A 17,390-nucleotide genomic window follows, 5' to 3' on the forward strand; every position below is an offset into this window, starting at 1 on the left:
AAAAATGACATCATAATTAGTAGTTCTCTGTATATGTCTAATGTCCTCTGCCAGTTTTAGGTTATTTCTTGGCAAGGACTATAGTTTACAAATTTTATGTGTCTAGCACAGTACTTATGCAAAGGAGGCAACTATAATTTTGTAAGTATGTAAGAATAACTGAAGTTTTGTTCTTTTACCTGAGAATTTGTATAGTCTGTCAGGACTGAATTGTATTATTGCAGTTCACCATTAGATGTCACTTTCTAACATATTTTATCTTCTTACAAATAAATTCCTTACTAAAGGCTTACCAAATTCTTGAAGTTGGCACTCCAATACAGATGCATTTAAACTAAGAGGTGTCCATACGTTTTGAAGTGGTACCTTTTTAGAGAATAAGAAGCATTCATAAATTCTAAATTTTATTATCTTTCAGTTATGTGTCTATGTTTCCACAGAAACAACTGGTTTTCCTTAAGTTTTCTTTAAATCTTGCATGCTGGCATTATTTCTGAATTGTTGTTTCTGTGCAGCAAAGTTTAGAAGTATAAGAAGCAGTAGTAGGAAGAAGAAGGATATTCAGAAATACCTTGGAACATGTAATACAAGATGTATTGTTATTACTAGTATAATACTGAAAAACAGCTTCTTATTCTAGGAGCCTTATCAACTCTAGACTCACCAGAATTGAGTGCTGGTTTTATCTGGGTTTGTCAAAGAAACGGGGAGAACTAACTTGTAGAAGTACAGAAAATGAGATTCATATGTTGGCCAATTATAGAACACAATAAAGTGCTAAGAATGTGTTTCCCTCGTTTAGTCTTTTCTCTTAAAAGATGGGAAAAGCCAGGCCAAGATGATTTCAGCAATTCCAGAAGGTTTAATGTTTACATTATGCTTAAGGGCCTAGATTTAAAACTCATTCTGATAATCTGTATGATTTAGAGATTCTGTTTCACTGGTTCTCAGATGCTGGAATTCATGATGGAAGAGGCAGTTCATGGTGAAGATTTAACAGGCCTATATTATTCCTAACAGATAAATCCTTCCAATCCTTCTCTTAACTCTCTCTCTGAGTTAAGAGAATCTTAGGCTATGCATATCCCAGGTGTGATGTGAGTAGTGAACTATGGTCCTCTTGTAATACCATTGCTAATCAGACATCAAGGCTGTTGATCCTGTTTTTTCCCCTATTGTCTTGCCAGGAGATAGCCAGAAAATTATTTGGAGGTGTTGTGTCTATTTTTCCTCAGATTACACAGATACTGAATTTGACTAAAAGAGAAGTGTTGTTTCTTAATAATGTAATAAATGCCCTGAAACTAACACTTAATTCAAGAATGTGAACATGGATTAGGTCCACCCATGTAATCCTCCAGTAAACCATCCCATAGTATTTCAGATCTCACTCCAGATTAACCCTATCTCTGTATTTTCTGTTTATGGTTCTATTTTTAAAATATTGTTTTTACATATTAATATATGTCTATAAAATTTGATTTTTTAAACATTGTGACTTTAATGCACTAAATTGATGATTTGTGCATTTACATTACATTTCTATTCCTCTATCAAATTATACACAGTTTATGAAATTATATATCTTATTCTAAACAAATAATGAAATAAGTTTTATATTGTAATGTTTCTGCTTTAGAATAAAATTAAAACTTTTTTTTTGATGTACCAGTATAAGGTGACCACTTGTCCTTCTTGGAAAGTCCTTTCTAAAGTTTTGGGGTTTAAAAAGTCGTTCTTATGTGACATAATGAAGTGAATGATCATTTTTATGAAGTAATTGGTGATGTGGGTGGTAGAAAATAAAATTTAAAATTGGCAGCACTCATTAATATAATCACCAATAATCAAGAGTTGCTGATAATGTTACTCATCTGTATTGATCATAATTCATTTTATAATTCATGTTTTTTCTCCTTATGTTTTTGTATATTACCACAGCTAAGGAAGTAAACAGGTCATGGCACGTTTAACAAAAAGACGACAGGCGGATACAAAAGCTATCCAGCATCTTTGGGCAGCTATTGAGATTATACGGAACCAGAAGCAAATTGCCAACATTGATCGTATTACAAAGTAAGCAAATTTAAGCAAAAATAACTCTGTAAAACAATATTTAAGACTTTGGGAAGAAATACCTGATTTATTATGCTGATCCACATGTATTAAAAATTACCAAAATCACTTTTTGCCTTTCAGGAATATACATTTGTTAGAGAAACAAATACAGAAACATTTACAACCAACTTGTTTTTTAGAGATTTTACAAATAAATGTGAGATTTTAGCATTGGGCAAGTATGATATGTATAGTAAATAACATCTTAGTAGTACAGATCTCACTAACCAAGAATTCTTAAGTATTTTATTCTGTATTTTAGAAGTTATGTAAATAAATATTTGGTTTTTTAAAAAGCATTTTGATTTTTTAGTTTCTTAACCTATTTCTCCTGGTATAGACAAAGATTTTCAGGAAAGAAGAAATCAAACTTTATGAATATGCTATTTATATATTGTAATACTAATTAAAAGTGTCTTAAAATTGGAACTTTGTTTTGTTACATTTGGTTTTCTAAGTATTTTAAAAGGAATAAAACTCAATTTATCTTTTTAAAAAGTTCTGATGATTTTTTTTTATTTAGATAGCATTTCTTTACATCTATTCTTCCCCCACATTCTTCAGTGCTTAAAAAAATGGAAAACAGATAATGTACAAAATCTCATTAGGAAAATTTTTTATTGATATATATTCACATGCCATGTAATCATCTAAAGTGTACAATTAGTGGTTCACAATATCATCATATAGTTGTGCATTTATTATCACAATCGACTTTTTTCTTTTTTGTGAAAAATAACATATACAAAAAAGCAATAAACTTCAAAACACATGAGAACAATTAGTTGTAGAGTAGATTTCAGAGTTTGGTATGGGTTATAATTCCACAATTTTAAGTTTTTTCTTCTAGCTAAAACCTATCAATATAATGATTCAGCAATCATACTCATTTATTAAACCCTACCTTCTCTGTATAACTCCACCATCAACTTGTATAAAACTTCATTTAAGAAATGTTTTCCTCATTATCCTCTGAAATAATTTTTTTTGCCTTTATTAAAGAGTAACAAAATTGAGTACTTTAGCCTGAGGACCCGGGTTCGATTCTCAGTGCCTGACCATGTTAAAAAAAAAAAAAATTGAGTACTTTATACTTTTTCCTAATCTGTATTCTGGTGAAGAAGATTATAAAATTTATGTAAGAGAGAAGGAAAAGGAGAAAGAAATGGGATGATACTATATGCTGCTCTAACTATACTGACCCTTTGAAAATTTTAAAGTTGGCCATTTACAGCTGTTAGCCCCTATAGACTAATCAGAAGGAGAAAAAAAATACCTATGTGGAAAATAAAACTGATATACATAGTACATTATTATAATTATTACATTTTTTAATAAAGCAAACAGATTGAAGCATGGTGACCACATACAAGTTACAGTGAGGTAATACTGGTATAAACAACATTTTTAAAAGTCTCAAAGAATAAAAAGCAGTAAGTATTTTCCTGTGGTTTGGATTTTTTAAAAATCTGGTTTGTATGCATCAAAATTGTATACAGAAGAATGCTGAACTTAGTTACTGTTCTTTGAATTTAATTTTTTAAAATTGAAGTCATTTAAGTTTGACTGAAGTATTCAAGTTTTCAGACTATTCTTGCTAATTCTATGGCATCTTTCTCTAAAAGCTTTATGGATATTATCATAAATTCCTAGTATGATAGTGTACATAGTTTGGCCATTAATGCTCCTGTTAGGTTATAGCATCCTACTGTCTGAGAACTAACTACCCACAGTAATGGGTGCAGATATCTTATAGATTATCATAGCATCTATATGTATATACATGTGTACACATGTTAAATTATAATAAAAGATATTAGGAAGTTTGCCTGCATCTCACTTTGCATTATGGATTGTTGCTAAAGTATTCATTTTTCTCCTTTCTTTATCAGTACAGCTTTAAAGAGTACCAAAGCTTATTTTTCCAAAGGCCCATAGTTCTTAAGATAAATATGAATAAATATATTTACCTACCAAATAGTCTTTGGTTTATCAGTCTTATCTAAAGATTAAAAAAAAAATCAGTAGTTAAATGGTTTAAGTGTTGTTCCCAATGTTTCTTCTGCCTATCTCGTTTGAAAGGTATAGCATATTTCTTTTTATTAAGGTGGCTCACTTCATAGCATCCTGTACTTCTCTCATAACATTAATCACATTTGTAATCATTTTTTGCTAGGCCATCAGCTCCAAGAAGTAACTGTCTAAGTAACTGACTAGTCTAGTGCTCTTCTTCTTGATTAATGTAATTTCCTTGCTTATTATCTTTGCCTAAGGTAAATTAGGAAGTAGCATTGTACTATGACAAGAAGTCAGATCTTTTGCTTTAAAGCCTAATATTCCTATTCTGCACTCTAGACAGCTACTTGTTAAGCCTTGGATTCATTTTAAATAAAATCACTCTGCTTAGTTAACAGCCAAGTTTGGACATAGAAGTATCTTTTAATCTTTCCAATATCATAAGTTATTGAAGGCTATGGTAGAGTTTCGTCAAGAATGCCCATATAGTCATTAAATTTTTGTCAACAGTGTATATATATATATATATTATATATATATAGTCATTAATCCTTTAATCTTTACAAATAAAATAGCTTGTTACTGAAGGCTGCAATAGGGTTATTGCCAGGAATGTATACATAATCATCAAGTTTAATTCTGTAATTTAACTATTGAGTGGTCCCATTTTTTTTCTTAAATTTAAAAATTTATTTTATTTTTTAAAAATGTCCAAGTACATTTTAATAAGTAGTTATAGAACAGATTTAAAATTTGGTATGGGCTCCAGTTCTATGATTTTTGGTTTTTTCTTATAGCTGCTCCAAGACACTGGAGACCAACAGAAATATCAGTATTCAGCAGTCATACTCATTTGTTAAATCCTATCTTTTCTTTTACACTCCTCCTTCTCTCTAAATAACATATATACATAAAAGCAATAAATTTCAAAGTACATCACAACAATTAGTTGTAGAACAGATTTCAGAGTTTGATATGGTTACAATTCCACAATTTTAGGCTTTTATTTCTAGCTACTCTAAGGTACTGGAGGTTAAGAGAAATATCAGTATGATTCAGCACGCATACACACTGTTAAACCCGACCTTCTCTGTATAACTCCACCATCACCTTTGATCTTTCTCTCACTCTTTAGGAGTGTTTGGGCTGTGCCCTTTCTAACTTTTTCATGTTGAAAGGGGCTGTCAATAATATGGATAGGGAGATGAAACTAGTTGATGTTCTGGAAAGGCTAGCCCCTTTGCATTTCAAGACTTACCTGGTCCACATACCCATCTGGAGGTTGTAGCTTTTGGAGAGTTACCTTAGTGCACAGAACCTTTGTAGAAACTTAGATAATGCCCTAGGTATTCTTTAGGATTGGCAGGAATGGTTTTGGTTGGGTTTGGCAAGTTATGATACGTAGCAGTGTCTTACTGAAGCATGCATAAGAGTCACCTCCAGTATAGCCTCTTGACTCTATTTGAACTCTCTCAGAGGGGCTCCATTATTAAAAATAAAAGCTGTACAGTTTCAGTCATGTAATGTTAATATTCGGATACCTGGTACATCTTAATACTGTAGTTTACTTCCGTAGGATGATATGGTTCTGCTAGTTTTTATGTTTGTATGATGTGTCTTTTTAAAAAATTTTTTTATTGTATAGTATAACATATATACAAAGCAAATAAATAAAAAAGCAATAGTTTTCAAAGCACTCATCAAAAAGCAATTACAGGGTGGGCCACGGTGGCTCAGCAGGTAAGAATGCTTGCCTGCCATGCCCGAGGACCCGGGTTCAATTCCTGGTGCCTGCCCATGTAAAAAAAAAAGAAAAAAAAAAAAAGCAATTACAGGACAGATCCCAGAGTTTGTCATAGGCTACCGTATGATCCTCTTAGATTCTTCCTTCTAGCTGCTCCAGAAAGTAGGAGGCTAGAAGGCTTAATAAATATTTTTTATTATCACAGTCAACTTTTTTCCTTCTTTTTTCATGAAAAATAACATATATATGAAAAAGCAATGAATTTCAAAGCACAGCACCACAATTATTGTAGAAAATATTTCAGAGTTTGACATGGGTTATATTTCCATAATTTTAGGTTTTACTTCTAGCTTCTCTAAGATGCTGGAGACTAAAAGAGATATCAGTTTAATGATTCAGCATTCATATTCATTTGTTAAATCCTATCTTCACTGTGTAACTCCACCATCACCTTTGATCTTTCCATCCCTCTCTTTAGGGGTCTTGGGCTATGTCCATTCTAATTTTTTTTCCAATTTTCTGTATTGAAAGGGTCTGTTACTAATACTGGGCAGGGAGATGGAACTATCTGATGTTCTGGAGAGGCTGGGCCCTCTAGGTTTCAGGACTTATCTGGACTAGGGACCCATCTGGAGGGTATAGGTTTCTGGAAAGTTACTCTAAATTGCATGGAACCGTTGTGAGATCTTATATATTGCCCTAGGTGTTCTTTAGGATTGGCTGGAATGGTGCTGGTTGGGGTTGGCAAGTTATGATAGGTAGCAAGGTCTAACTGAAGTTTGCGTAAGAGCAACCTCCATAGTAGCCTCTTGACTATTTGAACTCTCTCTGCCACTGAAACTTTATTAGTTACACTTCTTTTCCCCCTTTGGTTGAGATGGAATTGTTGATCCCATGGTGCTAGGGCTGGATTCACCACTGGGAGTCATCTCTTACATTGCCAGGGAGACTTTTATTCCTAGATGTCATGTCCCACATAGTGGGGAGGGCAATGATTTCACTTGCAGAGTTGGACTTAGAGAGAGTGAGGCCACATCTAAGCAACAAAGGAGGTCCTCCAGAAGTAACTCTTGGGCATGCCTATAGTTAGTCTAAGCTCCTTGGCTACCAGCGTAAGCTTTACACGAGTAAACCTCAGGATTGAGGGCATGGCCTGTTGATTCAGGTGTCCCTAAAGTTTGACACAATATCGGGGGATTACCTGATAGTAAGATTTAATAGCTCCAGATTCTTTCTCCCATCTCTCAAGGAACTTTGCCAATACTTTTTAATTATCTGCTTAATATACTCTAGGATGTATCCAGGTAGTACAATCTATACAGGATTAAAGAATCTTTTTCTTATTCTGGGCTCCCTGTGTTTCAATTGTTCAAATCAGCTTATACAGATAGGTTGAGTTAGATTATGCATGACAGAAAATTTCAGTTCCAGAATAAGTAAACCTTTCTTCCATTGGTCTCAAAGAGTTTGTGTGGTTCTAAAATACAGACACTGTCTTCTTTACCCCTGTGTGGTATGATATGTCTTTTAAGTCTCTTTTAACATATTGGTTTGTCATTCATCTGGTTTGTTTGATTGATTACTGACTGCAGTTTACTTCTTGAAGAAACTGGGTCATTTGTTCTGTGATTTCCCATAGTCTGGGTTTTGCTGGTTTCACCCCTGTGGTCTCATTTAACCTGCTGCTCAGTCCTTTATATTTCATGGAAATTGATAGTTTTATCTAGAGGCTGGGTATGGGGGCAAGACTATTTGATAGGTGGTGGTGTGTTCTTCTATCAGGAGGTACATAAATTGTTGATTCTCACCTCCTGGTTGATTCTCATTTTATGATGTTAGCAGCTATTGGTGCTCTGTGGCTAAATCCAATAACTCACAAGTATTGCAAAATGATAATAGTCTAATTTTATCTTTTCCATTTTGGGCTGGAAATATCTATAAAGACATGAACTTTATAGTTCATATCTTTCAATATATTATTGAACTTTCAATATATGATTGAATATATATGAATTTTCATATAGTTCATATCATTCAATATCTATAAAGACATGAATATCTATAAAGACATATCAGCTACTATTTGATTACCCTATGGTATGGTTCTTAAGGAAAGGTAGAATAAATGTTTGATTCTTTCCCTTTATTTCCCAGTGTTCAAAATAGCATCCTCTAATGATGGGACCAATTATTATTTTTTTAAGTGTCATTTAGAATTCATGCATGTAAATTTGATATATTTTGATCCATGCTTGAAATAATCTTTATTAAGTCTCAGATTTTCCCATCTTTGACTATTTGGAGCATCTTCAAATTGGTGCCTGTGTTCCTTTTGACATGATTCCAGGAGTCTTTCGTAATTTCCTTCCTTTCTGATATGACAAGATGATTCATCTTGTACATATCCTGCCCCATATCTAGAACAAGTGATTTCTCCAAGGGGCCCTTGTTTCTTTTATTAGCATTTCTTGCTGCTTGGAATGCTCATTGCTGCTTTCTCTTTTGGGACCTTTTCAATGGAGAGAGTTAAGAAATTTTTATATATGTTTAGTATTTTAAAGATTTAAAGCACTTCAGGAATTGATATTAATATTTTTCATTTCAATGTGTATGGATTTTACTCCTATCTAACATTTTATTCTCTTCTTTCTTCTCTGGTGAGAATTGTGGTTTTCAAAGATACCATGAATGATAAAAATTTAATATATCATATGATTATTAATCAACCATTTTATCCAGCATTATATACATAACTGTCTGAGAAGTAGCAATACCAACATGACAATCAATAATATGCCTCAAGGAAATAATTTAAATTGCTCTCCCCCTTTTTTAAAAAAATGATTGCACTGATTCTAAACTGTAAAAAGAATATAGCAATTATATGTTATACTCTCTCCCTTAGACTCACCACTCCCAGTTTTGTCTAGCTGCTACAAGCAAATATATATTTTATACTTAACATTAATCCTTATGTTGATATCCAAAGCTCATTCTCTAGTAGATTCTTAAGTAAAACTTCATAGGAAAAAATTATCCTGTGTCCCTGTATGTTGATAACAGCTGGTCTGCAGCCTTTTACTTGAAAGTCAGTTTCGCTGGATATAAAATCCTTGACTTACCTTTTCTTTCTTTGAGTATTTCACATATAATATATATTCTGGCTTAAAGCATTCTGTTGAAAAGACTGAAGATAATCTGATTTTCTTTCTATTGTGATTTTAACAGTTTTGCCTGGATTCCTACAGAACTTTTTTTTTTCCTTTTTCTTTAAAGTCCAGTAATTTTTTTTTATTCTTTAGGATTCTTTTCTTATACTATGTTGGATCGTCGTCTCCTATTTTCTGTATTTGTCATTTTTCTATCAAATTATTTAAATTCTTTTTTCTTTTTGATGTTTAATTTTTTCCTTTTTTGCAGCTTCTGTTATGACATTACCTGCTGAGTAGTCACTCCTGTATATCTTCTAGTTTAGGCTGCATTTCTAATATTTAACTCATTTCTGAGTTTTTTCCTAATTCTGACTCATACCTTCCGTATCTTTTATCATTTTCTTAATGTCTTTTATTGTTTTGAAATAGCAGGTTGTAGTTTCTATCTGTTTTATAAGCACATCTTTCTGGCATGTTTTCATTGTGTGGATGTTCTTCTGCCACTTCAAACACAGTCCTTTTCTTGGTCTCTAAATGTGAAATGTTTTCCAAAAGTTACTTCAGGGAGAGATGATTCAGAATAGTTTTTTTTTTAGATTTATGGTTCTAAAGGTCCTTCTTATGTATTTTTTTTTGAAATGTCAAAAATATGGCCTCGAGAAAGAGGCAGGGCCAAGATGGCGGCTTAGTAAGGTATGTGCGTCTTAGTTCCTCCTCCAAAGCAACTATTAGGTGAACTGAAACAGTGCAGAACAGCTCCCGGGGCCACGGCAGGGAATGGACACACAGCGTACCCCAGTCTGGACTGGCTAGTCTGACTGCGAGACTCGGCTGCGGTGAGATCCCCGAACGGTGCGCGATTTACCGAGCAGCGGCAGCTGTGGCAGCTGGAGCTCCTCCCTCCCTCCTTCCCGGGCCGGCTGAGAGTCTCGGAGAGGCAAGTTTCCAATGCCGAGGCGGCCGGCGCCCCTCTTTTGCGGGCGGCTTCCTGGTCCGGCTACATGTCTCGGATCAGAGGGCTACCCAAGCCGAGCGGGCGACTTCCTGGTCCGGTGGGGAATTCCCCAGTCCGCGGCGGCTGGTGACCGACGCCCCTCCCCCGCGGGCGACTTCCTGGTCCGGTGGCGAATTCCCCAGGCCCGCTGTGGCCAGCGACCAGCCACAGGGTCCCCTCAAGCCGCGGTGGCTGATGCCCCCAATACGCGTGGCCCCCCGAACCAACGGAGAGAATTGGATCGATAATCCCCAGGCCGCGGAGAGCGGTGACCGGGGGGATCCCTTCCAAACATGTGAGACAAACGTGTGCCACGAGCGCCACCTACTGGGCAGGATAAGAAAAACAGAACCCAGAGATTTCACAGAAAAATCTTACAACCTTGTTGGGTCTGACACCCAGGGGAATCTGACTAAATGCCCAGACGCCAACAGCAGAAGGTAACGGTCCACGCTCAGAAGATTGAGAATATGGCCCAGTCAAAGGAACAAACCAATAGTTCAAATGAGATACAAGAGCTGAGACAACTAATGCTGAATATACGAACAGAAATGGAAAACCTCTTCAAAAATGAAATCGATCAACTGAGGGAGGACATGAAGAAGACATGGGCTGAACATAAAGTAGAAAAAGAAAAACTGAAAAAACAAATCACAGAACTTATGGAAGTGAAGGATAAAGTAGAAAAGATGGAAAAAACAATGGATACCTACAATGATAGATTTAAAGAGATAGAAGATAGAATTAGTGATTTGGAGGATGGAACATCTGAATTCCAAAAAGAAACAGAAACTATCGGGAAAAGAATGGAAAAATTTGAACAGGGTATCAGGGAACTCAAGGACAATATGAACCGCACAAATATACGTGTTGTGGGTGTCCCAGAAGGAGAAGAGAAGGGAAAAGGAGGAGAAAAACTAATGGAAGAAATTATCACTGAAAATTTCCCAACTCTTATGAAAGACCTAAAATTACAGATCCCAGAAGTGCAGCGTACCCCAAAGATATTAGACCCAAATAGGCGTTCTCCAAGACACTTACTAGTTAGAATGTCAGAGGTCAAAGAGAAAGAGAGGATCTTGAAAGCAGCAAGAGAAAAACAATCCATCACATACAAGGGAAACCCAATAAGACTATGTGTAGATTTCTCAGCAGAAACCATGGAAGCTAGAAGACAGTGGGATGATATATTTAAATTACTAAAAGAGAAAAACTGCCAACCAAGACTCCTATATCCAGCAAAATTATCCTTCAAAAATGAGGGAGAAATTAAAACATTCTCAGACAAAAAGTCACTGAGAGAATTTGTGACCAAGAGACCAGCTCTGGAAGAAATGTTAAAGGGAGCACTAGAGTCAGATACAAAAAGACAGAAGAGAGAGGTATGGAGAAGAGTGTAGAAAGAAGGAAAATCAGATATGATATATATAATACAAAAGGCAAAATGTTAGAGGAAAATATTATCCAAACAGTAATAACACTAAATGTTAATGGACTGAATTCCCCAATCAAAAGACATAGATTGGCAGAATGGATTAAAAAACAGGATCCTTCTATATACTGTCTACAGGAAACACATCTTAGACCCAAAGATAAACATAGGTTGAAAGTGAAAGGTTGGGAAAAGATATTTCATGCAAATAACAACCAGAAAAGAGCAGGAATGGCTATACTAATATCCAACAAATTAGACTTCAAATGTAAAACAGTTAAAAGAGACAAAGAAGGATACTATCTACTAATAAAAGGGACAATTAAACAAGAAGACATAACAATCATTAATATTTACACACCGAACCAGAATGCCCCAAAATACGTGAGGAATACACTGCAAACACTGAAAAGGGAAATAGACTCATATACCATAATAGTTGGAGACTTCAACTCACCACTCTTATCAGTGGACAGAACATCTAGACAGAGGATCAATAAAGAAATAGAGAATCTGAATATTACTATAAATGAGCTAGACTTAACAGACATTTATAGGATATTACATCCCACAACAGCAGGATACACCTTTTTCTCAAGTGCTCATGGATCATTCTCAAAGATAGACCATATGCTGGGTCACAAAGCAAGTCTTAACAAATTTAAAAAGATTGAAATCATACACAACACTTTCTCGGATCATAAAGGAATGAAGTTGGAAATCAATAATAGGTGGAGTGCCAGAAAATTCACAAATACGTGAAGGCTCAACAACACACTCCTAAACAACGAGTAGGTCAAAGAAGAAATTGCTATAGAAATTAGCAAATACCTCGAGGCGAATGAAAATGAAAACACAACATATCAAAACTTATGGGAGGCAGCAAAGGCAGTGCTAAGAGGGAAATTTATTGCCCTAAATGCCTACATCAGAAAAGAAGAAAAGGCAAAAATGCAGGAATTAAGTGTCCACTTGGAAGAACTGGAGAAAGAACAGCAAACTAATCCCAAAGCAAGCAAAAGGAAAGAAATAACAAAGATTAGAGCAGAAATAAATGAAACTGAAAACATGAAAACAATAGAGAAAATCAATAAGGCCAGAAGTTGGTTCTATGAGAAAATCAATAAGATTGATGGGCCCTTAGCAAGATTGACAAAAAGAAGAAGAGAGAGGATGCAAATAAATAAGATCAGAAATGGAAGAGGAGACATAACTACTGACCTCACAGAAATAAAGGAGGTAATAACAGGATACTATGAACAACTTTACGCTAATAAATACAACAATTTAGAGGAAATGGACGGGTTCCTGGAAAGACATGAACAACCAACTTTGACTCAATAAGACATAGATGACCTCAACAAACCAATCACAAGTAAAGAAACTGAATTAGTCATTCAAAAGCTTCCTAAAAAGAAAAGTCCAGGACCAGACGGCTTCACATCTGAATTCTATCAAACATTCCAGAAAGAATTAGTACCAACTCTCCTCAAACTCTTCAAAAAAATCGAAGTGGAGGGAAAACTACCTAATTCATTCTATGAAGCCAACATCACCCTCATACCAAAATCAGGCAAAAATATTACAAAAAAAGAAAACTACAGGCCAATCTCTCTAATGAATATAGATGCAAAAATCCTCAATAAAATTCTAGCAAATCGTATCCAACAACACATTAAAAGAATTATACATCATGACCAAGTAGGATTCATCCCAGGTATGCAAGGATGGTTCAACATAAGAAAATCAATTAATGTAATACACCATATCAACAAATCAAAGCAGAAAAATCACATGATCATCTCAATTGATGCAGAGAAGGCATTTGACAAGATTCAACATCCTTTCCTGTTGAAAACACTTCAAAGGATAGGAATACAAGGGAATTTCCTTAAAATGATAGAGGGAATATATGAAAAACCCACAGCTAATATCATCCTCAATGGGGAAAAATTGAAAACTTTCCCCCTAAGATCAGGAACAAGACAAGGATGTCCACTGTCACCACTATTATTCAACATTGTGTTGGAGGTTCTAGCCAGAGAAATTAGACAAGAAAAAGAAATACAAGGCATCAAAATTGGAAAGGAAGAAGTAAAACTATCACTGTTTGCAGACGACATGATACTATACGTCGAAAACCCGGAAAAATCCACAACAAAACTACTAGAGCTAATAAATGAGTACAGCAAAGTAGCAGGTTACAAGATCAACATTTAAAAATCTGTAGCATTTCTATACACTAGCAATAAACAAGCGGAGGGGGAAATCAAGAAACGAATCCCATTTACAATTGCAACTAAAAGAATAAAATACCTAGGAATAAATTTAACTAAAGAGACAAAAAACCTATATAAAGAAAACTAAAAAAACTGCTAAAAGAAATCACAGAAGACCTAAATAGATGGAAGGGCATACCGTGTTCATGGATTGGAAGACTAAATATAGTTAAGATGTCAATCCTACCTAAATTGATTTACAGATTCAATGCAATACCAATCAAAATCCCAACAACTTATTTTTCAGAAATAGAAAAACCAATAAGCAAATTTATCTGGAAGGGCAGGGTGCCCCGAATTGCTAAAAACATCTTGAGGAAAAAAAACGAAGCTGGAGGTCTTGCACTGCCTGACTTTAAGGCATATTATGAAGCCACAGTGGTCCAAACAGCATGGCATTGGCATAAAGATAGACATATCGACCAATGGAATCGAATAGAGTGCTCAGATATAGACCCTCTCATCTATGGACATTTGATCTTTGATAAGGCAGTCAAGCCAACTCACCTGGGACAGAACAGTCTCTTCAATAAATGGTGCCTAGAGAACTGGATATCCACATGCAAAAGAATGAAAGAAGACCCATATCTCACACCCTACACAAAAGTTAACTCAAAATGGATCAAAGATCTAAACATTAGGTCTAAGACCATAAAACAGATAGAGGAAAATGTAGGGAGATATCTTATGAGTCTTACAATTGGAGGCAGTTTTATGGACCTTAAACCTAAAGCAAGAGCACTGAAGAAGCAAATAAATAAATGGGAACTCCTCAAAATTAAACGCTTTTGTGCATCAAAGAATTTCATCAAGCAAGTAGAAAGACAGCTTACACAATGGGAAACAATATTTGGAAATGACATATCAGATAAAGGTCTAGTATCCAGAATTTATAAAGAGATTGTTCAACTCAACAACAAAAAGACAGCCAACCCAATTACAAAATGGGAAAAAGACTTGAACAGACACCTCTCAGAGGAGGAAATACAAATGGCCAAAAGGCACATGAAGAGATGCTCAATGTCCCTGGCCATTAGAGAAATGCAAATCAAAACCACAGTGAGATATCATCTCACACCCACCAGAATGGCCATTATCAACAAAACAGAAAATGACAAGTGCTGGAGAGGATGCGGTGAAAGAGGCACACTTATCCACTGTTGGTGGGAATGTCAAATGGTGCAACCACTGTGGAAGGCAGTTTGGCGGTTCCTCAAAAAGCTGAATATAGAATTGCCATACGACCCAGCAATACCATTGCTGGGAATCTACTCAAAGGAATCAAGGGCAAAAACTCAAACGGACATTTGCACACCAATGTTTATAGCAGCGTTATTTACAATTGCAAAGAGATGGAAACAGCCAAAATCTCCATCAACAGACGAGTGGCTAAACAAACTGTGGTATTTACATACAATGGAATATTATGCAGCTTTAAGACAGGATAAAATTATGAAGCATGTAATAACGTGGATGGACCTAAGAACATTATGCTGAGTGAGTCTAGCCAAAAACTAAAAGACAAATATTGTATGGTCCCAATGATGTGACTCGACATTCGAGAATAAACTTGGAATATGTCATTGGTAACAGAGTTCAGCAGGAGTTAGAAACAGGGTAAGATAATGGGTAATTGGAGCTGATGGGATACAGACTGTGCAACAGGACTAGATACAAAATCTCAAAAATGGACAGCACAATAATACCTAATTGTAAAATAATCATGTTAAAACACTGAATGAAGCTGCATCTGAGTTATAGGGTTTTTTTTGTTTTGTTTTGTTTTGTTTTTACTATTATTACTTTTTTTTTCTCTATATTAACATTCTATATCTTTTTCGGTTGTGTTGCTAGTTCTTCTAAACCGATGCAAATGTACTAAGAAACGATGATCATGCATCTATGTGATGATGTTAAGAATTACTGATTGCATATGTAGAATGGTATGATTTCTAAATGTTGGGTTAATTTCTTTTTTCCGTTAATTAATAAAAAAAAAAGTGGAAGAAAGTAGTGATAAATATGAACTACCACAATGTGACTGTTTACAGAAATGAGGATTGTGATAGCATGGATATTTCTTCCTTCCTTTGTATTTTCACATAAAGCATTTGTATTTTTACATAAAAAAATATATATATATGGCCTCATATTTCCTGAGATCTCTGTTTTTTTCCCTATCCCCCACTCCCCCCTTTTCCTCTTGGAACCACCCTTTTTTTTGTACCTGTTTTTCTTTTACGGAAAGTCTTTTTTGAACATTACTCCATTCATTTTTGATCATCCTATTCCTAGCTATTTCTTCCCATTATAGCTCTCTGCCCTGGGACGGAGCTTTACCTGGTTAATTTTGAGTGTTTATGGGTCCATTATGCTCTAGCTCTAGCCTCTTAAGACTTCACCGTTAATTTAAGAATTACCATGAATTATCTCAAGTAGAAATATGTAAAACCCTATCCAGTTTCAGCTCCTGTTCTCAAATTATCCCACTGTCGTTTCCAGTGAATATCTGTAGTTCATTTTATCTTCCTCTACTCAATTCCATTAGATACTCCATTGTGACATCTGCTTTCTCCTACAAGGTGCACTAATACTAGTTGGTATTGTAGCTCTTGAAGATGTGTCCTCACCTGCTCATATTTTAGATTTGTGGGGATTCCTCATTACATAATTTGTTATAGATGTGATCCAAGGGTTTTTTTATTTTGCTATTACTCTGGTAACTCTGTATAGAAGGTTTGGAGGAGATTTAAAAAATACAGTCTTCCTAGTTCACAACAATTCTGTGAGTTTTCTAAAAAAAAAAAATAAGCTAATTAATTTAATTAAAAGACACTGCGTAGAGGCGCTAAATATTTTCTGAAATCAAAATACAGAGCTAAAAACAGTAAAGTTCCTTCTCAAAGAGGAAGATCCAAGGACATTCTTAATGTTTGTATATAGTCCTATCCACATCTAGTATCAACAGCATTAAATATTAAGACATTCTGCAGATTTAAAAAGATTTAAAAGTAGAAATTGGAGCTTTTTAAAACATTTATGCCTCAGCCCCTCATAGTTAACTGAAATCTTATTAGGGAGTAATAACAGCTTCCTTATCTCTAACAAAATGGGGGAATTTATCTGCATTAGAAATGTCTAGTGCACTTAATTCTTGATATTATCTAAATGTCATGATTCATAGCAGTAGTCTCTCCATTAGTTGTCACTCTCTCTTTCCAGGAAAGAGTCCTTAGTCTTTAACAAGTTCTGTTATTTTGGTATGGAATGTATTTTTAAAAAGGAGTCAATTTGAAATCAAAATACATATATATATTTTTGTTTGATTTTTAATGAATGGTTAAACTGTCCTTCTGATTTCAAAGCTCATGTTTATTAACCTCATTTAATTAGATTAAATTCCATAGGTGTCCAACCTTATTTGAGAGCTAAATACACAAATAAATTTTAGTGTTTCAGTAAAAAAATGTTAGATTTATACATTTTTAGAAACTGAAGGATGGTTGTGATGTGCAGTCATTACATAAAGAAGAAAACATAGTAATAAGTTTAGGATTATCTGTGAATATAAGCATAGTCAAGAGTAGTTTCCATTTTTAGTAAATATCTATAAATGTTAAGTAATAATTAGCACAAATACATTAATCAGTGTTTT

At 34.7% G+C, this 17,390-nt stretch overlaps 1 protein-coding gene across 16 annotated transcripts in view; it reads left to right on the plus strand.

Moving 5' to 3' along the window:
* Positions 1–17,390, plus strand: part of ZMYND11 (zinc finger MYND-type containing 11) — a 153,871-nt gene that overhangs the window by 51,208 nt on the left and 85,273 nt on the right. For 15 of the 16 annotated variants that reach the window (XM_077151670.1, XM_077151676.1, XM_077151672.1 and 12 more), the window contains one exon: positions 1,942–2,076. In XM_077151670.1, the coding sequence (XP_077007785.1) occupies positions 1,961–2,076 (116 nt within the window). In that variant the 5' untranslated portion in view covers positions 1,942–1,960. Of the gene's footprint in view, positions 1–1,941; positions 2,077–17,390 lie in introns of those variants that run through there. The other variant, XM_077151680.1, reaches the window with a different exon arrangement.

The sequence above is a fragment of the Tamandua tetradactyla genome, chromosome 1 (assembly GCF_023851605.1).
Source record: "Tamandua tetradactyla isolate mTamTet1 chromosome 1, mTamTet1.pri, whole genome shotgun sequence".
Lineage (NCBI taxonomy): Eukaryota > Metazoa > Chordata > Mammalia > Pilosa > Myrmecophagidae > Tamandua > Tamandua tetradactyla.